Here is a 17,449-nt window from a genome sequence, read left to right as displayed (position 1 = left end):
ACAATAAAAACACATGTACTGTATAAAACACCTCTCGAAAAATGTCGTTCATTCAACATGACCGCGGCTCGTTCCTCGACACGCGTTCGGGAGCATGTACCCACGGCTGTCGAGACTGTCGCTCGTGCTGCGATGGTAATACTGTCTGCTTTCTTTCGCCGGTCGGCGGTGCTTCGATCCTCGGCATGCGCCAGTAGTAGTGCCTCAAAAACAACTAAAAAGCTGAAATTCGGCACTTCATGCTCGTTCAACGCGCATACCGCTCACAAAAAGCAGCATCGAGCGGTTCCACGCAGTGCAGCAAAGCATCCTTGTTTCGTCCTAGCTGTCCTACCAATGAAGATGATGCCCACTCGTGTTGGCCATGTCTGCGGCCGCGCTCTGGTCGGGTGCCGGACGATGACACTGCCACACCTCGATGACGACTTGGCCACCAATGCCTCGTTCGAGGTGCGTCCAATACGTGCCAACTTAGCAAGAACGCGGGCATCATGTTGCACGCTTCCATGCATCGCATGCGAATGGCTTCGACGTGCCGTCCGCTTGCCACGTCATTTTTTGTTTTCGGCATGTGCCGCGTTTGAATGTCGAATGCCGCAAATAAGTGGACCGCGCGCACCTTTCCCGGAACGTGGACTCTGGTGACAAAAGAGGGTGGCGGCCGTGCTCCAGAATACCACACACGATGACGGACGCAGCGCTCTTGAGCTTGGAGCGCGACGTCTTCCTGCGCGTCTTCGCCTCGGACGCCAAGGTCTCCGAGTTCGTCTTCATGGAGATGAAGGCCCTCGCGAAGAAGATCGCGACGAAGCAAGCGATCCCGGTCGGCTTGCCCGAGAACCTCTTGACCATTGTGGCCCGCGTCCTCGCCGCGGACGAGGCGCCGATCGACCAGCTCGTGCAGCGTGGCGTCTTCTCGCTCTCGCGCCTTCTCGTCATGTGCTCGGTCTACGCAGAGAGCAACGTACAGGCCATGCAATGGGTCGTCGAGCGCCTCTTTGCCCGCGCGCCGCGCCTCAAGGAGCAAGTGCCGATGCTGCATGCCGTCTTCTACCAGGTTCGGACTCGATCGCATAAGCCACGCGCGCTCATGCACATGCGTAGGCGCTGGCCGAGCTGCATGGGCGCGTCAATACGCTCAAGGACGCCGACGAGGCGGCCACGGAGCTTCTGGAGCAGCTACAGGACATTGCGCAGTCGGTACATGCCCCATGGCCTTGCCATTTCGTCCTGGACACGTTCAATGTAGGTCGAAGCACTCGGCGCATGCTCGCCAACGTTCCTCGACGTACTGACGCCGCCGGGACAACCGCTGGCCCAAGCGTTTGACGGCAACACGCTCTTGCACGCTCTCCTCGTCGCGTACGAATGCGATCTTCCGATGCTCGAGCAGATGAATGGCGACACGCACTCGGTCCGCATGCTCGTCGGGAAGACGCGCCACCACCTCGTCACCGTACGCTTCTGTGACGCCGCGCTCGGTCGTTCTGACGCTGTGCATGCTAGTTGCTGGACCACTGGCTCGAACACCACGTGCTTTCGGTGTTGCGAAGTCGATCGCCGCAGGCGGACGAGGCCTGCGAGACGCTCTTCTCGCTTCTCGACGTGCTTTTGCATGGCAACGCGGCGCCGGCCATCGTCACGCAGCACGGCTCGCTGCTCTCGGACTACAACCAGTGCTTCGATCTGACGGTAGTCTATTTCCCGTCCATGCCTCCGGCTTGACGCTGCTGGTTAGCGGAATTGCGCGAGTGTGTTTGCGGCCGCCGGTATCGACAGCACGCGCGCCGAGTACCTTGGTATGATGCTCAACGGTCTGCCCGTACGCGCAGTGCCCGCCCCAGCCCAGCCCACGTCAATGGCGGCACCGCCGATGCCTGCCGTCGACGTCGACACGTTAGCGCTCATCGCGCAAGTCCGAGATGTCTTCCCGGACCTTGGCGATGGCTTTTTGGAGCTCTGCCTCAAAGCGTGCAAGCACCAAGCCGACAATGTCATCATGGCGCTCCTCGAAGACGCTCTTCCCGCCGGTATGGTCTCCTTACTTATGATAGGCGTCTGTATGGATGACGTCATAGAGGTGGCATCGCTCGATCGTCACATGACCACGTCGGACCCAGCATACGTGGCGATGACGACTCCCAAGCCGACGGCGACCGTCGACAAGACGCAAGTTTGGGTACGCTGAGAAATCCCACAACAACAACATGACGTCGGGTGTAGGTCGGAAAGAAGAAGCAAGCAGCCACCTACAAGGCCGAGAGTGCCAAAGAAGATGCGGCGACGGCCGCCAAGACACAGGCGCTCATCATGGCGTACGACGAAGAACCACCGCTGTGGATGGACGCGCCCACGACCAACGAGTACAACGACGACTACAACGACGAGCTCGAAGAATACGAGCCGTTCGGCGTCCACGACGACGAGCCGACCGACTTTGAAGAGATCAAGGCGCGCAACAAGATGGTCCGTGCCCAGGAAGCCGAGGACGCGTACTGGGAAAGCATGCGCAACAAGAACCACGCGACGGCAGTCTCGACGGCAGAGAAGGGCGAGGACGAGGCCAAGCCGCCGACGCAAGGCCGCCGCACGACCAAGGCCAAGAACGGAGCGATCGTCGCCGAAGACAAGACGGCGTCGGAGGACCCGAAGAAGCAAATGATCAACCGGGCGCGCAAGGAGCACAACAAGGCCAAAGTGGGCAACCACCACCGCAAGGAAGGTGCCCGGCGAAAGCAGGCCAAAGGCATGGCGTAGCGACCCATAACTCGAACAACATACACTCGTCCATCGAACGGCATTGAGAGCACACATAGGTCCTGTTCCATCTTAAGCTTAGTAGGTTGTCCTACGGAGAGTAGGGTTAGCGCGTCGGTCCACCAGACGGACACTACTATACCTTCGCAGGCGGTTGGCGAGCTTGGCGCTTTCTCGCTGCCGGCGCTTCACGGCCGACACGTCTTCTTTTTGAACCTCGAGGTCGGGTGAGAGGTAGATGCTTGGCATCGCCACTCGGACTTGCTCGACATTTTGGCCGCTGCCGTCATGATACCCTTTCGGCGGCTTGCGCGGCGATGCAAATGGCGCGCGCGTCGGGCTGCTCTTTGGCGCGTCCACGTCGCTGGCTTCCGGCGTCGGGTCGGTGGCGAGAATCGGTGACGACGGCGCGTCAATCGGCAGTCGGCGGTCACTCTTGCGCTGCCGAAACGAGCGCTGGCGTTCGGGACTCGTCACGACACTTGGGAGGTCACTTTTCTTCTCGTCGTGGAGGGGAATCGAGCTCAGCGTGTGCGCTTTCTTTCGAAGGCGCGTGATTTCGGCTTGGCGCTTGGGCGAAATGGCCTCGCTGGGTGCCGCGACCACTGCTTGGTTCTCGTCCCAGCTCGACTTGATCACGTCGAGGTCGGCAAACTTGGTGAGCCACAACGCCTTCTCTTGGTCGAATACCGTCATCGTCACGCGTTCAAAGAGCTTGGTCAAGAACGTCACGTACTCGTCGACACCAATCTCGGTCGTCCAAATGTCCGCCTACGCAACAATCAGAGCTCCATCCGACTTGATACGTTGATAGATACTACTACCACTTCAAAGAGCGACCGATAAAACATGGCTTTGGTCATGGCTTCGCTGGCCGCGCCCACGTCCCGCGCCCAGTCCTTCTCGACAATCTTGCGGGCTTCTGCGACAGCAAACTATCCAGCAGAGCATCTCACTTGAACAATCCAAGCGACCAAAGGACCAGGAAATACAAAGCAGGAAACTACAGGAAAATACAGGAAAATACAGAAACATGCAGAAAAATACAGAAAAATGCAGAAAATACAGGAATGCACCGCGGCAGGCAGCATGCACGCACCTCTTGGGGAGGCACGAGCGCTTTAAAGAGCTTGACAAAGACGTCGCAGTACTCTGGTTCGTCGATGGTGGTTTTTCCGAGGCGCACGCTCGTAAACGTGTCCCAGAACCGACACAGGCAGGCTTGGATCTGGCGGTTGTTCTGGAGACGCTGGCGCTGCTCGATTTTCTCGGCCGTGTACAGCGACGGGTTGCCCTGCTTGCGGTACGACTCGTCGAACGAGTGCTTGAGTGTTTCGTAGCCAAAGAGGAGGTGCGTCTGCTTCTTGTTGGTGCACATGGCCGACGTCTTGACCTTCGAGAGCTGCGGCACGAAGAACGGAACGCCTTCGTCGATCTTCTCCACGAGCTTGCGGTCGCCGCGGAGCGACGACAGGTACGACCCGATCGCGTCCTTGGGGTTCATGCGTCGTAAAAAATAGATCCCACGTCAATACAAGCGTTTTTAACGTCTTGGACTATGTTTAGTTAGTCGACTAAAAGGGCGCATAGTCTTTTGGACTGACCACGGTGAGGGTCGCTGCGAGGTGCGTCCACCCCAGCATTCGGCAGAGTGCAATCTTCTTGTCCAGAATCTAGTCACCATCTTAGTTTCACGTGCGATCCATCAGCGTGAGAAGTACCTCTTTGGCGACACTGGGCTTGTCGACACTCGACGTCATCGCGTGCAGCCGCTATCCCAATCGTCCAACATACGAGACAGTTGAAGAGAGCGCGTCTACCTGGAGGGCAAGGCCGTACAGGCCACGTCGCGTGTCGTCGTACAGCGCTGCGTGGAGGTGCTTGACGTCCGACGGAGTCGATGCCCACTGCTGCAAAAGCGTATACGTCGGCACGAAATCCATTTCATTCGCCGCGTCGGCGAGGGCTCGGGCTTTGCGACCCAGCGCGTCGACCAGCAGCGCCTTCTTCTTGTCGTTCTCTTTGCGCAACGCCGACGGCTGCGCCTTGAGTCCATAGTACGCGGCGAGCGTCGGTAGATCGGGCAAAAGCTGCGCCAAAAGGGCATCGGCGGCCGCCACGATCGCACTCAAGTGGTCGAGACGCGTCTTCTCGACGTCGAGATGCTGCAGATGCGCCTAGATGTGTCAAGGCATGAGGTGTCATTGAAAACGAAATATTGCAGGGCGAACGCGGAGGAGCGGTAGGTGCCCCGGGTACGTGGCCAGGAGGTTTTGCCACATGGGTAGAAAGTCGTCTTTTCCAATTTTCTTGGTGACCCGGTTCACGAGAAAATCACGCAGCGCGTCTGCATCGGCGCTCGCATTCTCTCATTCTCGGCATCGTCGTCGTCCGTGCTCTAGCGGTCGATTTGTATCAAGTTGATAGCAATTTCATGGACCTTGGCGTCCTTGGCCTCGGGCTCCTTGAATTTGGTCTCGGACGGCGGCACCGTATACGTCAAAGCAAAGCCATTTGGTTTGCAGCTCGCGCTACATTCGAGTGCATAGACTCACACGACCTTTAGTACTAGGATACCCGCGCCACGTCTCGAGCTGCGTTTTCCCATACGTGATGCGACCTGTGAGGACGTCACCGGGGGCGGCGCCTTTTGGGAGCTTCTCGATCGGAGGCTCCCCGACAAAGATGGGTAGCTCGGCACCTTTGGCCAGCACACTACGCCACATCCGAAGACACAAGACATGTCACGATACGTCTCCTTACGTTGTCGCCATCGGCTTGGCTTGGGTGGACGCACTCTCGGCGGCGGCGTAGACGGGCAAAACAACGTCTTTGATGCTGCGATCGACAACCAAGAGGCTCTGCGTCAGCCCGTTCAGGATACTGTACTCGTGGTGTCGGATCTATGACATCTTGGAATCGCAGAGAATAAGATACAAGCACAAACGTACTTGCACACGGACAACGTAGCTCCCTTTGGCCAAAGGCATCTCGGTTGGGTATGCGTCCGAGGTGCTGACGAGGTTTTTGAGTGCATCAAACACCATGAGCAGCTGCGCTTCGAACGGCGAGTCGTACAGCTGCCCGTTGAGCAGCGGGAGTCGCCAAACGACGCGGCCGTCGTCGGCTTGTGTCACCTTGTAGCTCAGTACGAGTTGGTAGATGCTGCGGTGGTCGGGCCACGCACTTCGCAACGAGCACGGCGACACGTGGGCGCTCGTCGGTCGAAGGCGCTGCGTCCAACGCTGCAGTTTGGCGTCCGGAAGCACACTCTCGGTGCGCAAGATGGCGCGCAAGTTCACGCGCGCGGTGCCGTCGCCAGCGTGCAGCGTCACCTAACCGCACTCCGATTGCGATACTTCAACATAGCAATAACAAAGAGTACCTGTGACGGGTCGGGAAGTATGCCGCGAAAGATGCCGTCGACGCGCAGCGTGACGGAACCCCCCGACGTGTTCCAAAACGGCGCGATCGCGAGCTCGAGTGTCGCGTCCGCCCGAACACTCATGCTGATCCCGGCGTCCGGCGCCAGATCCGGGACGAACCGCTTGTGGAGGTACTTGGCGTTCGGGCGCGTCATGCTTTCGTACTGGTTGAGATGCAGCACGACGGTTGGACTCTGGCTGCCCGGCGTCGCGACGCAGAGATTGAGCCACGTGGCGCCTGCTGGCACGGTGAGGAACGTCCGATGCACCTTTCCTGGCGCCACCGACGCCGTGAATGACACGACGTCCGTGGCCACTTGTGGTTTGATGACGGTCACGGGAATCCGCACGCACGGAGTCGTGTCCGATGGCGTCTCGAACGCCAGGATCGTTGCGTCATGGACCTCGTCTCTCGCCACGTGCTTTAGGTCGATCGAGACGACAAACGACCGGCCTTCGTTGCACAGCGTCAGCGTCGATGGCACGCGCACCCACGGCTGCGTCGCGACGAGCCGCAGCGTCTTTGCATACGCGATCCGATCCGCGTTTGGCGCTGCTTTTGGAAAGACCGGCGTCAACTTGATGGTCCGCTCGACGCGCGCAGGTGTCACCTCGAACGGCTCCCGGAGGCAGATCCCCCGCGCTGTCGGTCGTCCTGGTGCCGTCACGTGCACGTCCAGAAACCACGGTTGCCCAGAGAGGCAAGGGCCGTGCCGCACCGCGTGGTCAAAAGCTGCTGGCGCGTTGACCAAGCCGCAGCCTTGTTCATGGGCCCCGACTCCCGGCAATGGCGTCGCAGTCGCTTCGAGAGCGCGTCGGAGACTGTAGGGGTGGTATGGAAGCTGTTGCGCCTTGAGACCGCTGATGAGCAGCGAGAGGACGCCGGCGCAGTGCGGCGCAGCCATCGACGTCCCGTTCTTGAGCTGCTGCTTGGTCAGCGTCCAGTTTGGGACCGACGTGATCGCACCGCCGGGCGCGACGACCGAGATGCCGTTGTCGCCGTCCAAGGACGGGCCGCGCGACGACCACGTATACAACGCCGCCTCGGCCAACGGCGGGCACATGCTGTGGACAGTGGCCATCATGGCCGGCGAAACGTACGCGCCGACTCCGAGAATGCTCGACGAGAGCCCGCACGGACCTTTGGTCGTCCCGAGGGCCGGGCCGTCGTTGCCAACGCTGCCAACAAACGTGACGCTGTGGCCGTGGACGAGCTCGTTGATGAGGTCGACGGACCGGCCGCGGTTGGGATGCACGACGTGTTCGCCGTAGCTCATGTTGACCACGTCGCACTTGTGCTCGAAGACGGCGAGGATACCGCGCGAGATGGCGGTGCCCGTCTCGGACGACCCCATGCGCGTGTCGCCAATCTTGATTGACACAAGCTGCGCGCCGGGTGCGATTCCATTGTTCGCTGCGTTTTTTGGGTCGTGGCCGGCGACGATCGATGCCACGTGCGTCCCATGCGATCCGGCGTCACAGACGATGCTGAGGACATCGCCGTTGTCGTAGACGTTGAACGCGTAGTGCAGCTGGGACGCGTCGCTAAAACAACGAAACTCGCGCTGCTTGTGGTAGACGCCCATGGCCTCAATCGCGCTGAAGTCGCAATGGCCCGAGCTATCGATCGCCGCACGCCACTCGGCGCCGTCAAAAAAGAGAATGCAATCGTACACTGGTCCTTGGTCGTCAAAGCGCTTGGCCGCTTCATCGAGGAGCGAGAGTTGCGCAAGCAGATCCCGGCGCACGTCGACCGTACGCTCCGAGGTCTCCCACGCCACCAACTTGGTCTGGACGACGTCGATTGCCGCGCGGTGCAAGACGAGAAAGGCGTCTTTGGCCTCGGCTTTGAGCCGCTTGACGAGCGGCGCGGGAAAGAGCTCGTAGGCGCGCTTGGAACCGATGCGGAACGTGCCATCGACGGCGGTCCACGATGGGTTGAGCGTCCATGTCTTCTTGCCGACCTTGAGCTTGCCGTCCTTGGCCTTGACGACCGTCGACATGTCGACGTCATCTACATAGCATTGCAGCATGAGGCACGGTCGCGACAAACAAGCTCGATGAACGTACTCGCGCCCTACGCCAACAGCATGAGATACTACGTTGGATCGCGATTAAGACGATGCAGGGTACCGTGGCGTCAATGACGTCGAGCAGCTTCGGCTTGCCGTCGGTCGTCACTTGGAGACCGGCGGCGCCCATGTCGACGCCCGTGTCAAAGATCGCAATGATCGTATTGCGTCCGTCGTACGTCGGATACCGGCGCAGGAACCCATCGACGCCGGTCTCGCTCGTCGGGACGCCGGCCATTGCGCAGTGGCCTCGCCTCGCGATGCCATTGGGTGGTGCTCAAAAGATACCACCAATCACATCGTCTGCATTTGAACTCTTGAAACTCGATATACTTTGCCTCTGACACTTTATAGTTGAAGTTGCCGGTCGTCGATGTGATCGCGGGTCGTTCGACTTGTTTGCATGACTTTGGGATCGATGCATCGCAGTTGATGAGTCGCATCGAGTCTCGTATCTGGGGTCTAGTAGCCATTTATAGTCGTTTAGTTGATCCAACGTCTTCTGCTCGGTGTCTCTGGTATTACCGACGTAGCCTTCTCGGAAACGCAGTCGTCGTCATCATTGCCGATGGCGTTCGACCGCTGTCATTGTTGCGGGTGGCGTGACACCGCGTCACACGCGCGTGGAAGGGGAGACGAGTACAGGTAGTATTAGTAGGATGAGGCGATCTTGCCGCTTTTTGCATGTTGGATGGTCCAGCATGGAGCTTACAGCCAGTACTGCTGTGTTGATGAAACGAACAAGCGATCGCAACGCACATCCTGTCGCCTACGACTCGAATAATAATGCCACGCAAACTACTCGGGTGCGTTGCGTCTGGCGCCTGGAATGGTCGGCTTCCTCTTTATCATGCGTGACGAAACACGGTCCGCACGGCAGCCAAATCCACCGACCATCCCGTCAAGTCGGAGCCCGACGTACCGAATCCAACCATGAGCCTTGTCACATGCATCTTCGGAAACGAGGGTGGACCAAGCTGCTGAAGATTCGACGCAAGCAAGCGCGAGAGCCGGGCCCAAGGTCGCGGACAGTATAGTACTTCGTTTCGTTCGCCAAATTCATATACACCGTCGTCGCCTTCTGCCATTCAATGTGCAAGCGATGTTCGTGGGACTTGCGCCCTCTGCAACGAGACGCTCGAGAAGAAGAGTCGCGTTGTCGTCGCCCACTGCTCGCATGCTTCCTGCCTCATCATTTTGCTGCAATAATGCAGCACGAACCAATGCCTGAAGTCGGTCGTTGCGGCAGCGTAGGTGCAACTCACTCGGGAGATCTCCTTCATTGCATTGAAGAATTCTACAATCGGATGCCCTTGTGTGAATCCCTGCCAGCAAGAGCACGGCTGCATCCTTTGGTTATGTAAATACCGGGGGCCATTGAGCTTGGCGCCTTCTGTGTGACATGGCAGCTGTCGACGCTACGGGCGCAAGCTCATGAGCCGTTGCTTACTTATTGCGTCCTCTCGGTGAATGTACAATGCACAAATTAAAAGAGTAAGTAGAAACTATTATAGTTTTTACGGACAGTCCACTTGCCCCATGCAACGGTCTACGCAGAGTGGTACTCGTCTTCTACCGACCATCAGCAATGCGGCGCATGCTACTAGAGCGCATGCCGTGAGCGTGTGCTACATGGACTCGCTGCTGACGCCACAACACGGTTGCATGGTCATCAACATCGGCGCAATTTCAGGCATCTCGTCCAGGTCTGGCGCACTCTACTACACTGGTACCTAGCCATCTATCTCTAGCTGGTACGACATTGCGATCACTCCAGTCGCCGATCTGGCGCACTGCTGTCGCCAGACGAACGACTGGTTGCAGTCTGCTCCGCTCGGACGCCTTTGCCAAGATCGTCGGTCGAAAGCCTATTCTGATTGGCTCTTTTCGACCAATGAGGAGCAAGGGCAAGCTGACTGTTTGGATCCAGCACGCAAAGACAGGCTCACAACGATGCGGATGATGATCGGACTGCTGCTGCTAGCGCTGATCGCCGCCGCCACCGTCGCCGACGACGCCTACACGCTGCCATGGTTCCAGTACGAAGGCGACTCGCACTACGAGTTTGGCCTCGCGCTCGGCGAGCATTTTCGCGCGACGATCCAAGCGCGCGTGGCGGCGACCCAGGCGCTGCAGGCGACGCTGCTGCCGTTCTACGCGACGCCGGCGGGCGAAGCCATCTACAACACGTATCTGGCGACGCACAACCGGACGTTCCCGGTATGATTTTCGCATTTCCATAGTATATCGCATGCTATACTCGTAGGCGTACGTCGAGGAAGTCTTGGGCATGGCCCATGGCAGCGCGGTCGCCTTCTCGGTACGCGTACGCGATCGACGTCGCATTACGACTTCGAGGTGCATTGGTAGACGCTCTTTATCCTCAACATCATTGAAGAGTACTCAACGTCGATGCGCGTGGCGTTGACCGACAACTGGCTCCGCCCGGCGCCGGCGGTTCACTGCACCGACATTGTACTGCACACGACCAACACGTGCATCGTAGCACACAACGAAGACAGCGGCCTTGCGTACGTGTCTCTTGCTTCTCGTTGGTGCCAATACGAGTGCATCGTGCTAGGGACGTCAACCGGACAGCCGTCGTCACGGCCAAAATCCAAGGCAACGCGTGGTTCACCGCGTACACATACCTCGGCGACCTGCCGTCCGGTGCGTTTGGCGCAAACGACAATGGCGTCGCCTTCTCACTCAACTGTACGTCTCTCTACAGCTACGTTGCAGATGCGCGGGGTCCACGGTGGTCGTGTCTAGATGTCGAGCCCTTGGACATTGACTCGAACGGCCTCGGGCGCGGCTTTGTGTCGCGGGATCTCTTGGCAGCCACGAGCTACGACGATGCCATTGAGCGCGTGACGCAGCCCAACCAAGCGACGGGCCACAACATCCAGGTGTCTGCCTCTTGAGCGATATGTGCCAGCAGCGCTTAGTATACGAGTAGTTGATGGACACGGTGCACCAACGCGTCGCCAACATCGAAGTGGCGTCGTTCAACCGATCGGTTGTCACGGAGATCGCGGCCGGCGACCCGACGTTTTTCCATACAAATCAGTACCAGACGCTCCTCTTACGACAGCCCATGTCGCCGAGCAGCTATCATCGATTGCGGCGGTACCGGCATCTCACGCCGCCACGCAGCATTCAAGCGGTTCTCGAGGTCCTCGGCGATCAGGTATTTGTTGATTTTCCTCGGTATCGAACCCTCGCCCTTCTGTCAGGGCGACACCTCGTACCCGATTTTCCACGATGCGACGTCCCACGCGGCCGGCGAGCTCTCCAACTGGACGCTTCTGACGGTCATTTTTGATGTGCTCAACCGAAAGGCGTACTTTTTACAGCCCCAAGTCAACCCACGCGTCGCCAGCGTCATCATGGTTCTCGATCTACGCAACGTCAACCACGTCCAAGTGCTTCGGTCGGTCCAGGAGCGCGTCGATGCGGCCTTGCGCCTCCTCCAACTCTAAGCTTTCGTTCTTATCCTGCTGCGAACGCTATGTAACGCGCTCGATGCAATCAAACGCCATTTTGGAAGCCACTTCAAGCGATTCCAACGCAATCGAGCGTTTAAAAGAGCGCATAGTCGGCCGGCGCGTTGAGCACTTGCCAGTTGGCCGCGTACGAAGCATAGTGCTTCCACCCGAGCGATGTGTAGAGGTCGATGCGCGCCTTGTGCAAGTCACGCTGCGTCAAGTGCTTCTCGCGCTCGTCCATGGCCAGCGCATCGAGCTTCTGGAGTCGCTAATATCAATGTATCGAGTGAGTCTCCGCCACGTCGATCCCGTCGTTGGTGTTACCTGCAACGCCAAGCCCGGGTGCGCCGCGTGCTGGAGCAGGCTTGCGTGCACATGCGCTGCCTCGGAAACGTCGGCCCACTGCTGCAGCGCGGTAAACGCGGCCTGGAAACCATCGACGTCGCCCGCGGTACCGAGCGCGCGCGCCTTGCGGCTCAGCGCATCCACGAGCGCCGCCTTCTCAGCATCCTTGGTCTTGCGCACTTTCGCGGCCGCCGCGTCGTTGGGAAGCAGCTTGAGCCCGTAGTGGGCTGCCAGTGCGTCCGCGTCGATGGCAGCGAGCACAGCGTCGGCTGCCGCTGCAATCTCGGTGTGCGCGTCGTGCTTGTAGTGGTGGAGCCGCGCCTGGTTTAGGCTTGTTGAGGCATGTTAAAGATTGGGAGGTAGTGTAGTGTACCTGGAGAAGAGGCAAGTGCGCCGGGTACGTCTCGCAGAGTGCGGTCCAGCGCGCAAGAAACTCCTCTTTGCCCTGGAGCTTGACAAGCCGCGCGACAAGAAGGTCGCGCACCGCGTCGTTGGCGAGCTCGTCTTCCGAGCGCACGTCCTGTCGCTCCATTAGATGCAGCCGCTGGAAATTGGACAGTTGCAAGTAAAAGTATACTACCTCGGGAACAACCGCCTCGGGCTCCTTGACCGGCGTGGGCGCGGACGGCACCGTGTACGTCAGCGGAAAGCCATCGGGCTTTTGCGAGACACTAGACACTTGTCAACAAGCCGTACCCAATCGAAGAGTGAGTCGGTACCCCTTGAAGTGATTGTGCTTTTGGCCGTACGTGATCGAGCCCGCGAGCGTGTCACCAGCAGCCAGACCCTTGGGGAGCTTGTCGAACGCTGGTTCGCCCACAAAGACGGTCGAGTACACGCCCTTCTTGAGCGTTCTACAGTCGTAGCGTTCTTAGCAGTGCCATTTCGTGATGCGACATGTCTACTTGGTGCCCACGGCCTTGCCGTTTGTGGATGGACCGTCCGGGCTGTCGTAGATCGTGATCGCGACGTCCTTGATGTCGCGTGTGATGGCCAGCACAGCGGTCTTCAACCCATCGAGGATCGACGGGTCTTGGTGCCGGAGCTGCGCGCGGACCGTGTACGTGCCCTTCTTGAGCGAGATCGGTCGCGGGTAGGCGTCCGAAACGCCCATGTACTTTTTCTGCTCGTCAAACACCAAGAGCATTTGGCCGTCGAACGGCGACTCGTAGAGACGGCCGTTGACCAGCGGTAGCGACGGCGTGACCTTGCCATCCTCGGCCATCTTGAGCGTGTACGTCAAGAGCAGCTGGTACGTCTGGCGGTTTTCCGAAAACTTGTCGCGCGGACCGAGCGGCGAGACCACCGATGACGTCGGACGCAGACGCGTCGTCCACTTGTTGAGGACGGCGCTGGGCGCAATCGCTTCGTTGCGCAGCGGGCAGCGCACGTCCACGCGCGCATACGCATCGCCACCGACCAAATGGACCTGTCAGCGTGCGTTGTCTTAGACATGAAACCGTCACGCATGTCAGAATGACATACCGCGGTCGGCGTCGGCTCGATGCCATGGAACGCGACGTCCATGTGCGCGGTCGTCGCCCCGATCGAGTTCCAGTTTTGCGCCAAGCAGAGCTCGACCGTCGACGCGGCGCGGACCGGAAAGCTGTGCGTCACGTCGCCCGTGCTGTCGACATACAGATAGTGGTGCGTCGACGTCGCGCTCTGACGCGCATGGAGCGCGTGCTGCATCAAGTGCAAGACGTACAGCACGCGGCTGGGCTCCGAGCCGTCGGCGCGGCGCGACACCGACACGTTCATCCACGTCGCACCTTCGGGTACGTGGTAAAACGTGCGCGCAATCGCACCGGGGACCATGGCCTTGACCAGGCTCGTCTCGGGGGCCGGCAGCACCTACAAGCCAAGAAGAATATGGTGCGCCTGGCCGTTGGCATATGGATGCATATGGCTACCTCGGGCTTGACAACCGTCACGGGAATGCGAAAGACGGCGCCGCGGCTCGGATTCTCGCGGTCGTAGGCAACCACTTCGCCATAGTGCGCTCCGGGCGTCAAGACAGCCGTGTCCACGTCCACCTTAAAGTTGCGTCCTACATCCATACCGTGAGCGCCACCGCATCCATATCCTACAACGTCGTCGTACCTTGGTGCAAGAGCGTAAGGGCGTCCGCGCACCGGATCCACGGCTTGGTTGGCACGAGGCGAAGGTGCGTCTCGTACGCAATGCGGTCTGCGTTCTCGGCGTCCTTATGAAACACCGGTGTGACCACCACGGCGAGGCTGTTGTCAGCGAGATCGGCGACTTCGCGGAGGTAGATGCCACGGGCGTTGTGCCGGCTCGGGACGCGAATGTCATGATAGAGCGGAAACTTCTTGCTCCCGTCAAAGTTGTTGGCGTGCTGCACGAGGTACTCGAGCGCAGGCAGCACCTGGATGAGACCGCGGCCCATCGAGAAGGCTTCGGCCGTCGGCACCGAGATCGCCGTGTTTTCCAGTGCGCGGCGGAGCGAGTACGGCGTGTACGCGATGCCTTGGGCCTTAAGGCCGCTAATGAGCAGCGCGACGTTGCCAGCGCAGTTGGGCGACGACATGGACGTGCCGTTCATGAGCATCTTCTTCGTGAGCGTCCAGTTGGGCACAGACGTGATGGCGCCACCAGGCGCGCAGACGTTGACGCCGACGTCGCCGTCGTACGTCGGGCCGCGCGACGACCACGTGTAGAGGCCGACAGCGCTCGACGGCGTGTCCTTCATCGAGTACTCGGCCGCCATCATGGCCGGCGAGACGTACGCACCGACGCCAAGAATGCACCCCGAGGTCCCTACACACATAGTTGTGAGTGATTACGACGACCTGAGAACGCTGGAGAGACCGCCGGGCGCGCCGATCGTGCCGAGGGCCGGGCCTTCGTTGCCGGCGCTGCTCACAAACGTGACGCCGTGGCGGTCGACGAGCTCTTGGATCACGTCGATCGTGCGGCCGCTGTTGTGCGTGGACGCAAACTCGCCGTAGCTCATGTTGACCACGTCGCACTTGTTGTCGAGCACGGCCAGCGCCCTATATATGCATCGCTGTATATGAGACATGGGATCGGGCTGGCATGGACTAAGAGTGTACCCGCGGGCAATACCAACAATCGTCTCCATGCTGCCGAGCCGCGAATCGCCAATCTTGACCGAGACGATCTGCGCACCCGGCGCGACGCCATTGTTCTTGGCGTCGGCCGCATCGTACGCCGCCACGATCCCCGCCACGTGCGTCCCGTGCGATCCAGCGTCGCAGACGATGCTAAGCACCTTGCCGTCGTCGTAAATGTTGAGCGCATAATTGAGCTGCGACGCGTCATCGAACGTGCTCCACTCGTGTGCGACGCGGTAGTTGGTCATCGCCTGCACGGACGTCAAGTCGCCCGACTCGGACGCATCGACGGCGGCGCGCCACTGCGTGCCGTCAAAGAAGGTCACGCAGTCGTAGATCGGACCCGGGTCCTCGAACGCCGTCTTCTCGAGCAGCTCGAGGCGGGCGTGGAGGTCGAGGCGCGCCTCGAGGTCGGCTGGCGTCGGCGCTGCGCCGTGGGCCGCCGTCCACGCAGCGAGCGCGGATTGGACGGCGTTTTTAGCTTCGCGGTCCGCAATGTCCCATTTCTCCTTGCGCTCGGTCTTGATGCGCGCGACGAGCGGGTCCGGGTACAGATCGTACGCGCGCTTGGTGCCAACGCGGAACTCGGTCGCGGTCCAGGCCGGGTTGAGCGTGAGCACCTTGCCTACGCTCCATGGATGCTTCGAGGTTTGTGGGTAGAGAGATGCTGTACCGGACGCCAATGTGAGCTTGCCGTCGGTCGGCGAGAGCACGGTCGCCATGTCGACGTCGCCTACACGCAGCAGAAGCAACGTCATATCATGCGGACGAGGCGGAAGGATGGCGGGACGTACTCGAGCCCTAGCGCCAGAGAGATGAGGTTGTTGACATGGTGGGACGAGAGGGAGCCTACCGTGGCGTCGACGACGTCGATGATCTTGCGCTTCCCGTCGGACGTGAACTGGAGGCCGGGCGCGCCGGGGTCGACACCCGTGTCGAAGATAGCGACGACCGTGTTGCGACCGTCGTACTCGGGGTAGAGCTGGAGGAGGTGGCTCGCGAGCGTCTCGTGCTTGGGCACAATCTCTTCGGACGGCGAAAACTGCGCTGATGCCATGGCACGGTCAATCTCAAAATGCAAGTGCCACTGCAAATCCTTGTCCGGATACCGTGCCACTGAAACTCAAATCCATACTGCTATTGAATTGAGCTGCGTACAAAAATCGCTTCATAAAGGCGTCATCGACCCACGAAGCACACTACTAGCCACTACTAGCGATGCTTTCTGGACATGACATTGCATCGATGGCGCAGTGTAGTTGCAGCAATTCCTGTCCAACAAGCACCGAGATCGCGAAGCATCTTGCGCTTGAGTTTGAGAAATCATCCGGTAAACAGAGCAAACCGCGACCAGCTGGTGCCCCGACTCAGAAAGCCGACGCGGCGATCCCACACTTGAGTCTTCTTGGCTCGAACCACCGAAGCCGAGTGTCACTAGCGGTCTCTCAAACTATACTATCCGATCGATAACTATCCAAGATAGTCATACGAGCGAGAGGACAACGATGCTATGTGGACGGTAATGCTGCCTAGAGGACGACCGCCATTGCATTGGCACGTTGAGGCGGCGAGGTTGATGGGTGCGTAGCTCATCATCGTGGATGATGGCCTGAGGCGGGCCACGTTGGAACAAAGGCACGGTCGTTTGAGGTCGCTTCTTCTTTGGACAAGTCGTTGTCTGCGCAGCCTTGACCTAGTAGTAGCGAGTAGAGAGGACGACTCATTTCAACGCAGACACAAAGTCTTGTCAGATAACGCGAAGCAGGTTCCGACATGTATACAGTATACGTATAAGGAAATGGATTCGTACTAGTATATCCAGCAAGGTTGCGTCGCTTTGCCGTCGATCGCGAAGCCTGGAAGCAATTTACGGAGCTTGTCGTCATGGGCCTCACCCGCGGCTGCATGCGCCGCCGGGCAACTACAGACGAACAAGACGATCCCCCGCGCCGCCGCCTGCGCAGCCACGGCCCGGCCAGCGAATCAAGAAGAAGGAGGTTGCTCGTCTCTCGGTATGCGAACTCTATGTAACAACCAAGATAACGCGCAACACGTTCATTCATATTCAAGGTGGCGAGGTGGCTAGAGAGGCTGCACGCGCATCACACCGTCGACAATCGCCTTGGAAAAGCACAAGTCGAATCTCTCATTCCACGAATCTTGAGTGTCGACGGACACATCCGCGGGCCCAAGCGTCTGCAAGTAGCGCAGTACGTTCTTGCGACCGCAGCGTCTCGCTGCTTCTTGAACGATTGGCGTCCATC

At 59.4% G+C, this 17,449-nt stretch overlaps 5 protein-coding genes across 5 annotated transcripts; 2 read left to right on the top strand and 3 right to left on the bottom strand.

The window, feature by feature from the left end:
• Positions 1-685: 685 nt before the first annotated feature.
• SPRG_19424 (hypothetical protein) lies at positions 686-2,757 on the top strand (the record flags this gene model as incomplete). The annotated part of the gene is made up of 7 exons (XM_012341268.1): positions 686-1,057; positions 1,105-1,200; positions 1,250-1,456; positions 1,507-1,692; positions 1,739-2,030; positions 2,079-2,179; positions 2,224-2,757. 7 exons carry the CDS (start codon positions 686-688, stop codon positions 2,755-2,757), a joined length of 1,788 nt encoding a protein of 595 aa, XP_012196658.1.
• A 78-nt stretch (positions 2,758-2,835) lies between these two features.
• SPRG_19423 (hypothetical protein) lies at positions 2,836-4,261 on the bottom strand (the record flags this gene model as incomplete). Its single annotated transcript, XM_012341267.1, has 4 exons — positions 2,836-2,848; positions 2,900-3,528; positions 3,582-3,692; positions 3,857-4,261. 4 exons carry the CDS (start codon positions 4,259-4,261, stop codon positions 2,836-2,838), a joined length of 1,158 nt encoding a protein of 385 aa, XP_012196657.1.
• A 70-nt stretch (positions 4,262-4,331) lies between these two features.
• Positions 4,332-8,492, bottom strand: SPRG_22108 (hypothetical protein; the record flags this gene model as incomplete). Its single annotated transcript, XM_012341285.1, has 11 exons — positions 4,332-4,430; positions 4,479-4,529; positions 4,578-4,934; positions 4,989-5,123; positions 5,198-5,288; positions 5,335-5,472; positions 5,521-5,660; positions 5,709-6,092; positions 6,143-8,196; positions 8,253-8,259; positions 8,316-8,492. 11 exons carry the CDS (start codon positions 8,490-8,492, stop codon positions 4,332-4,334), a joined length of 3,633 nt encoding a protein of 1,210 aa, XP_012196675.1.
• Positions 8,493-10,216: 1,724 nt separating this feature from the next.
• SPRG_19422 (hypothetical protein) lies at positions 10,217-11,736 on the top strand (the record flags this gene model as incomplete). The annotated part of the gene is made up of 7 exons (XM_012341266.1): positions 10,217-10,474; positions 10,521-10,574; positions 10,625-10,785; positions 10,836-10,969; positions 11,027-11,163; positions 11,214-11,444; positions 11,491-11,736. 7 exons carry the CDS (start codon positions 10,217-10,219, stop codon positions 11,734-11,736), a joined length of 1,221 nt encoding a protein of 406 aa, XP_012196656.1.
• A 60-nt stretch (positions 11,737-11,796) lies between these two features.
• Positions 11,797-16,255, bottom strand: SPRG_02495 (hypothetical protein). Its single transcript, XM_012341069.1, has 14 exons — positions 16,039-16,255; positions 15,980-15,986; positions 15,859-15,918; positions 15,165-15,810; positions 14,920-15,104; positions 14,191-14,868; positions 14,001-14,137; positions 13,573-13,941; positions 12,993-13,516; positions 12,807-12,941; positions 12,668-12,758; positions 12,461-12,607; positions 12,067-12,408; positions 11,797-12,010 (listed from the first exon to the last, which is right to left on the bottom strand). Exons 1-14 carry the CDS (start codon positions 16,240-16,242, stop codon positions 11,837-11,839), a joined length of 3,699 nt encoding a protein of 1,232 aa, XP_012196459.1. The 5' UTR covers positions 16,243-16,255; the 3' UTR covers positions 11,797-11,836.
• Between the last annotated feature and the right edge of the window lie 1,194 nt (positions 16,256-17,449).

The sequence above is a fragment of the Saprolegnia parasitica genome (assembly GCF_000151545.1).
Source record: "Saprolegnia parasitica CBS 223.65 unplaced genomic scaffold supercont2.6, whole genome shotgun sequence".
Lineage (NCBI taxonomy): Eukaryota > Oomycota > Saprolegniomycetes > Saprolegniales > Saprolegniaceae > Saprolegnia > Saprolegnia parasitica.
This window is presented reverse-complemented; position numbering and strand designations above follow the sequence as displayed.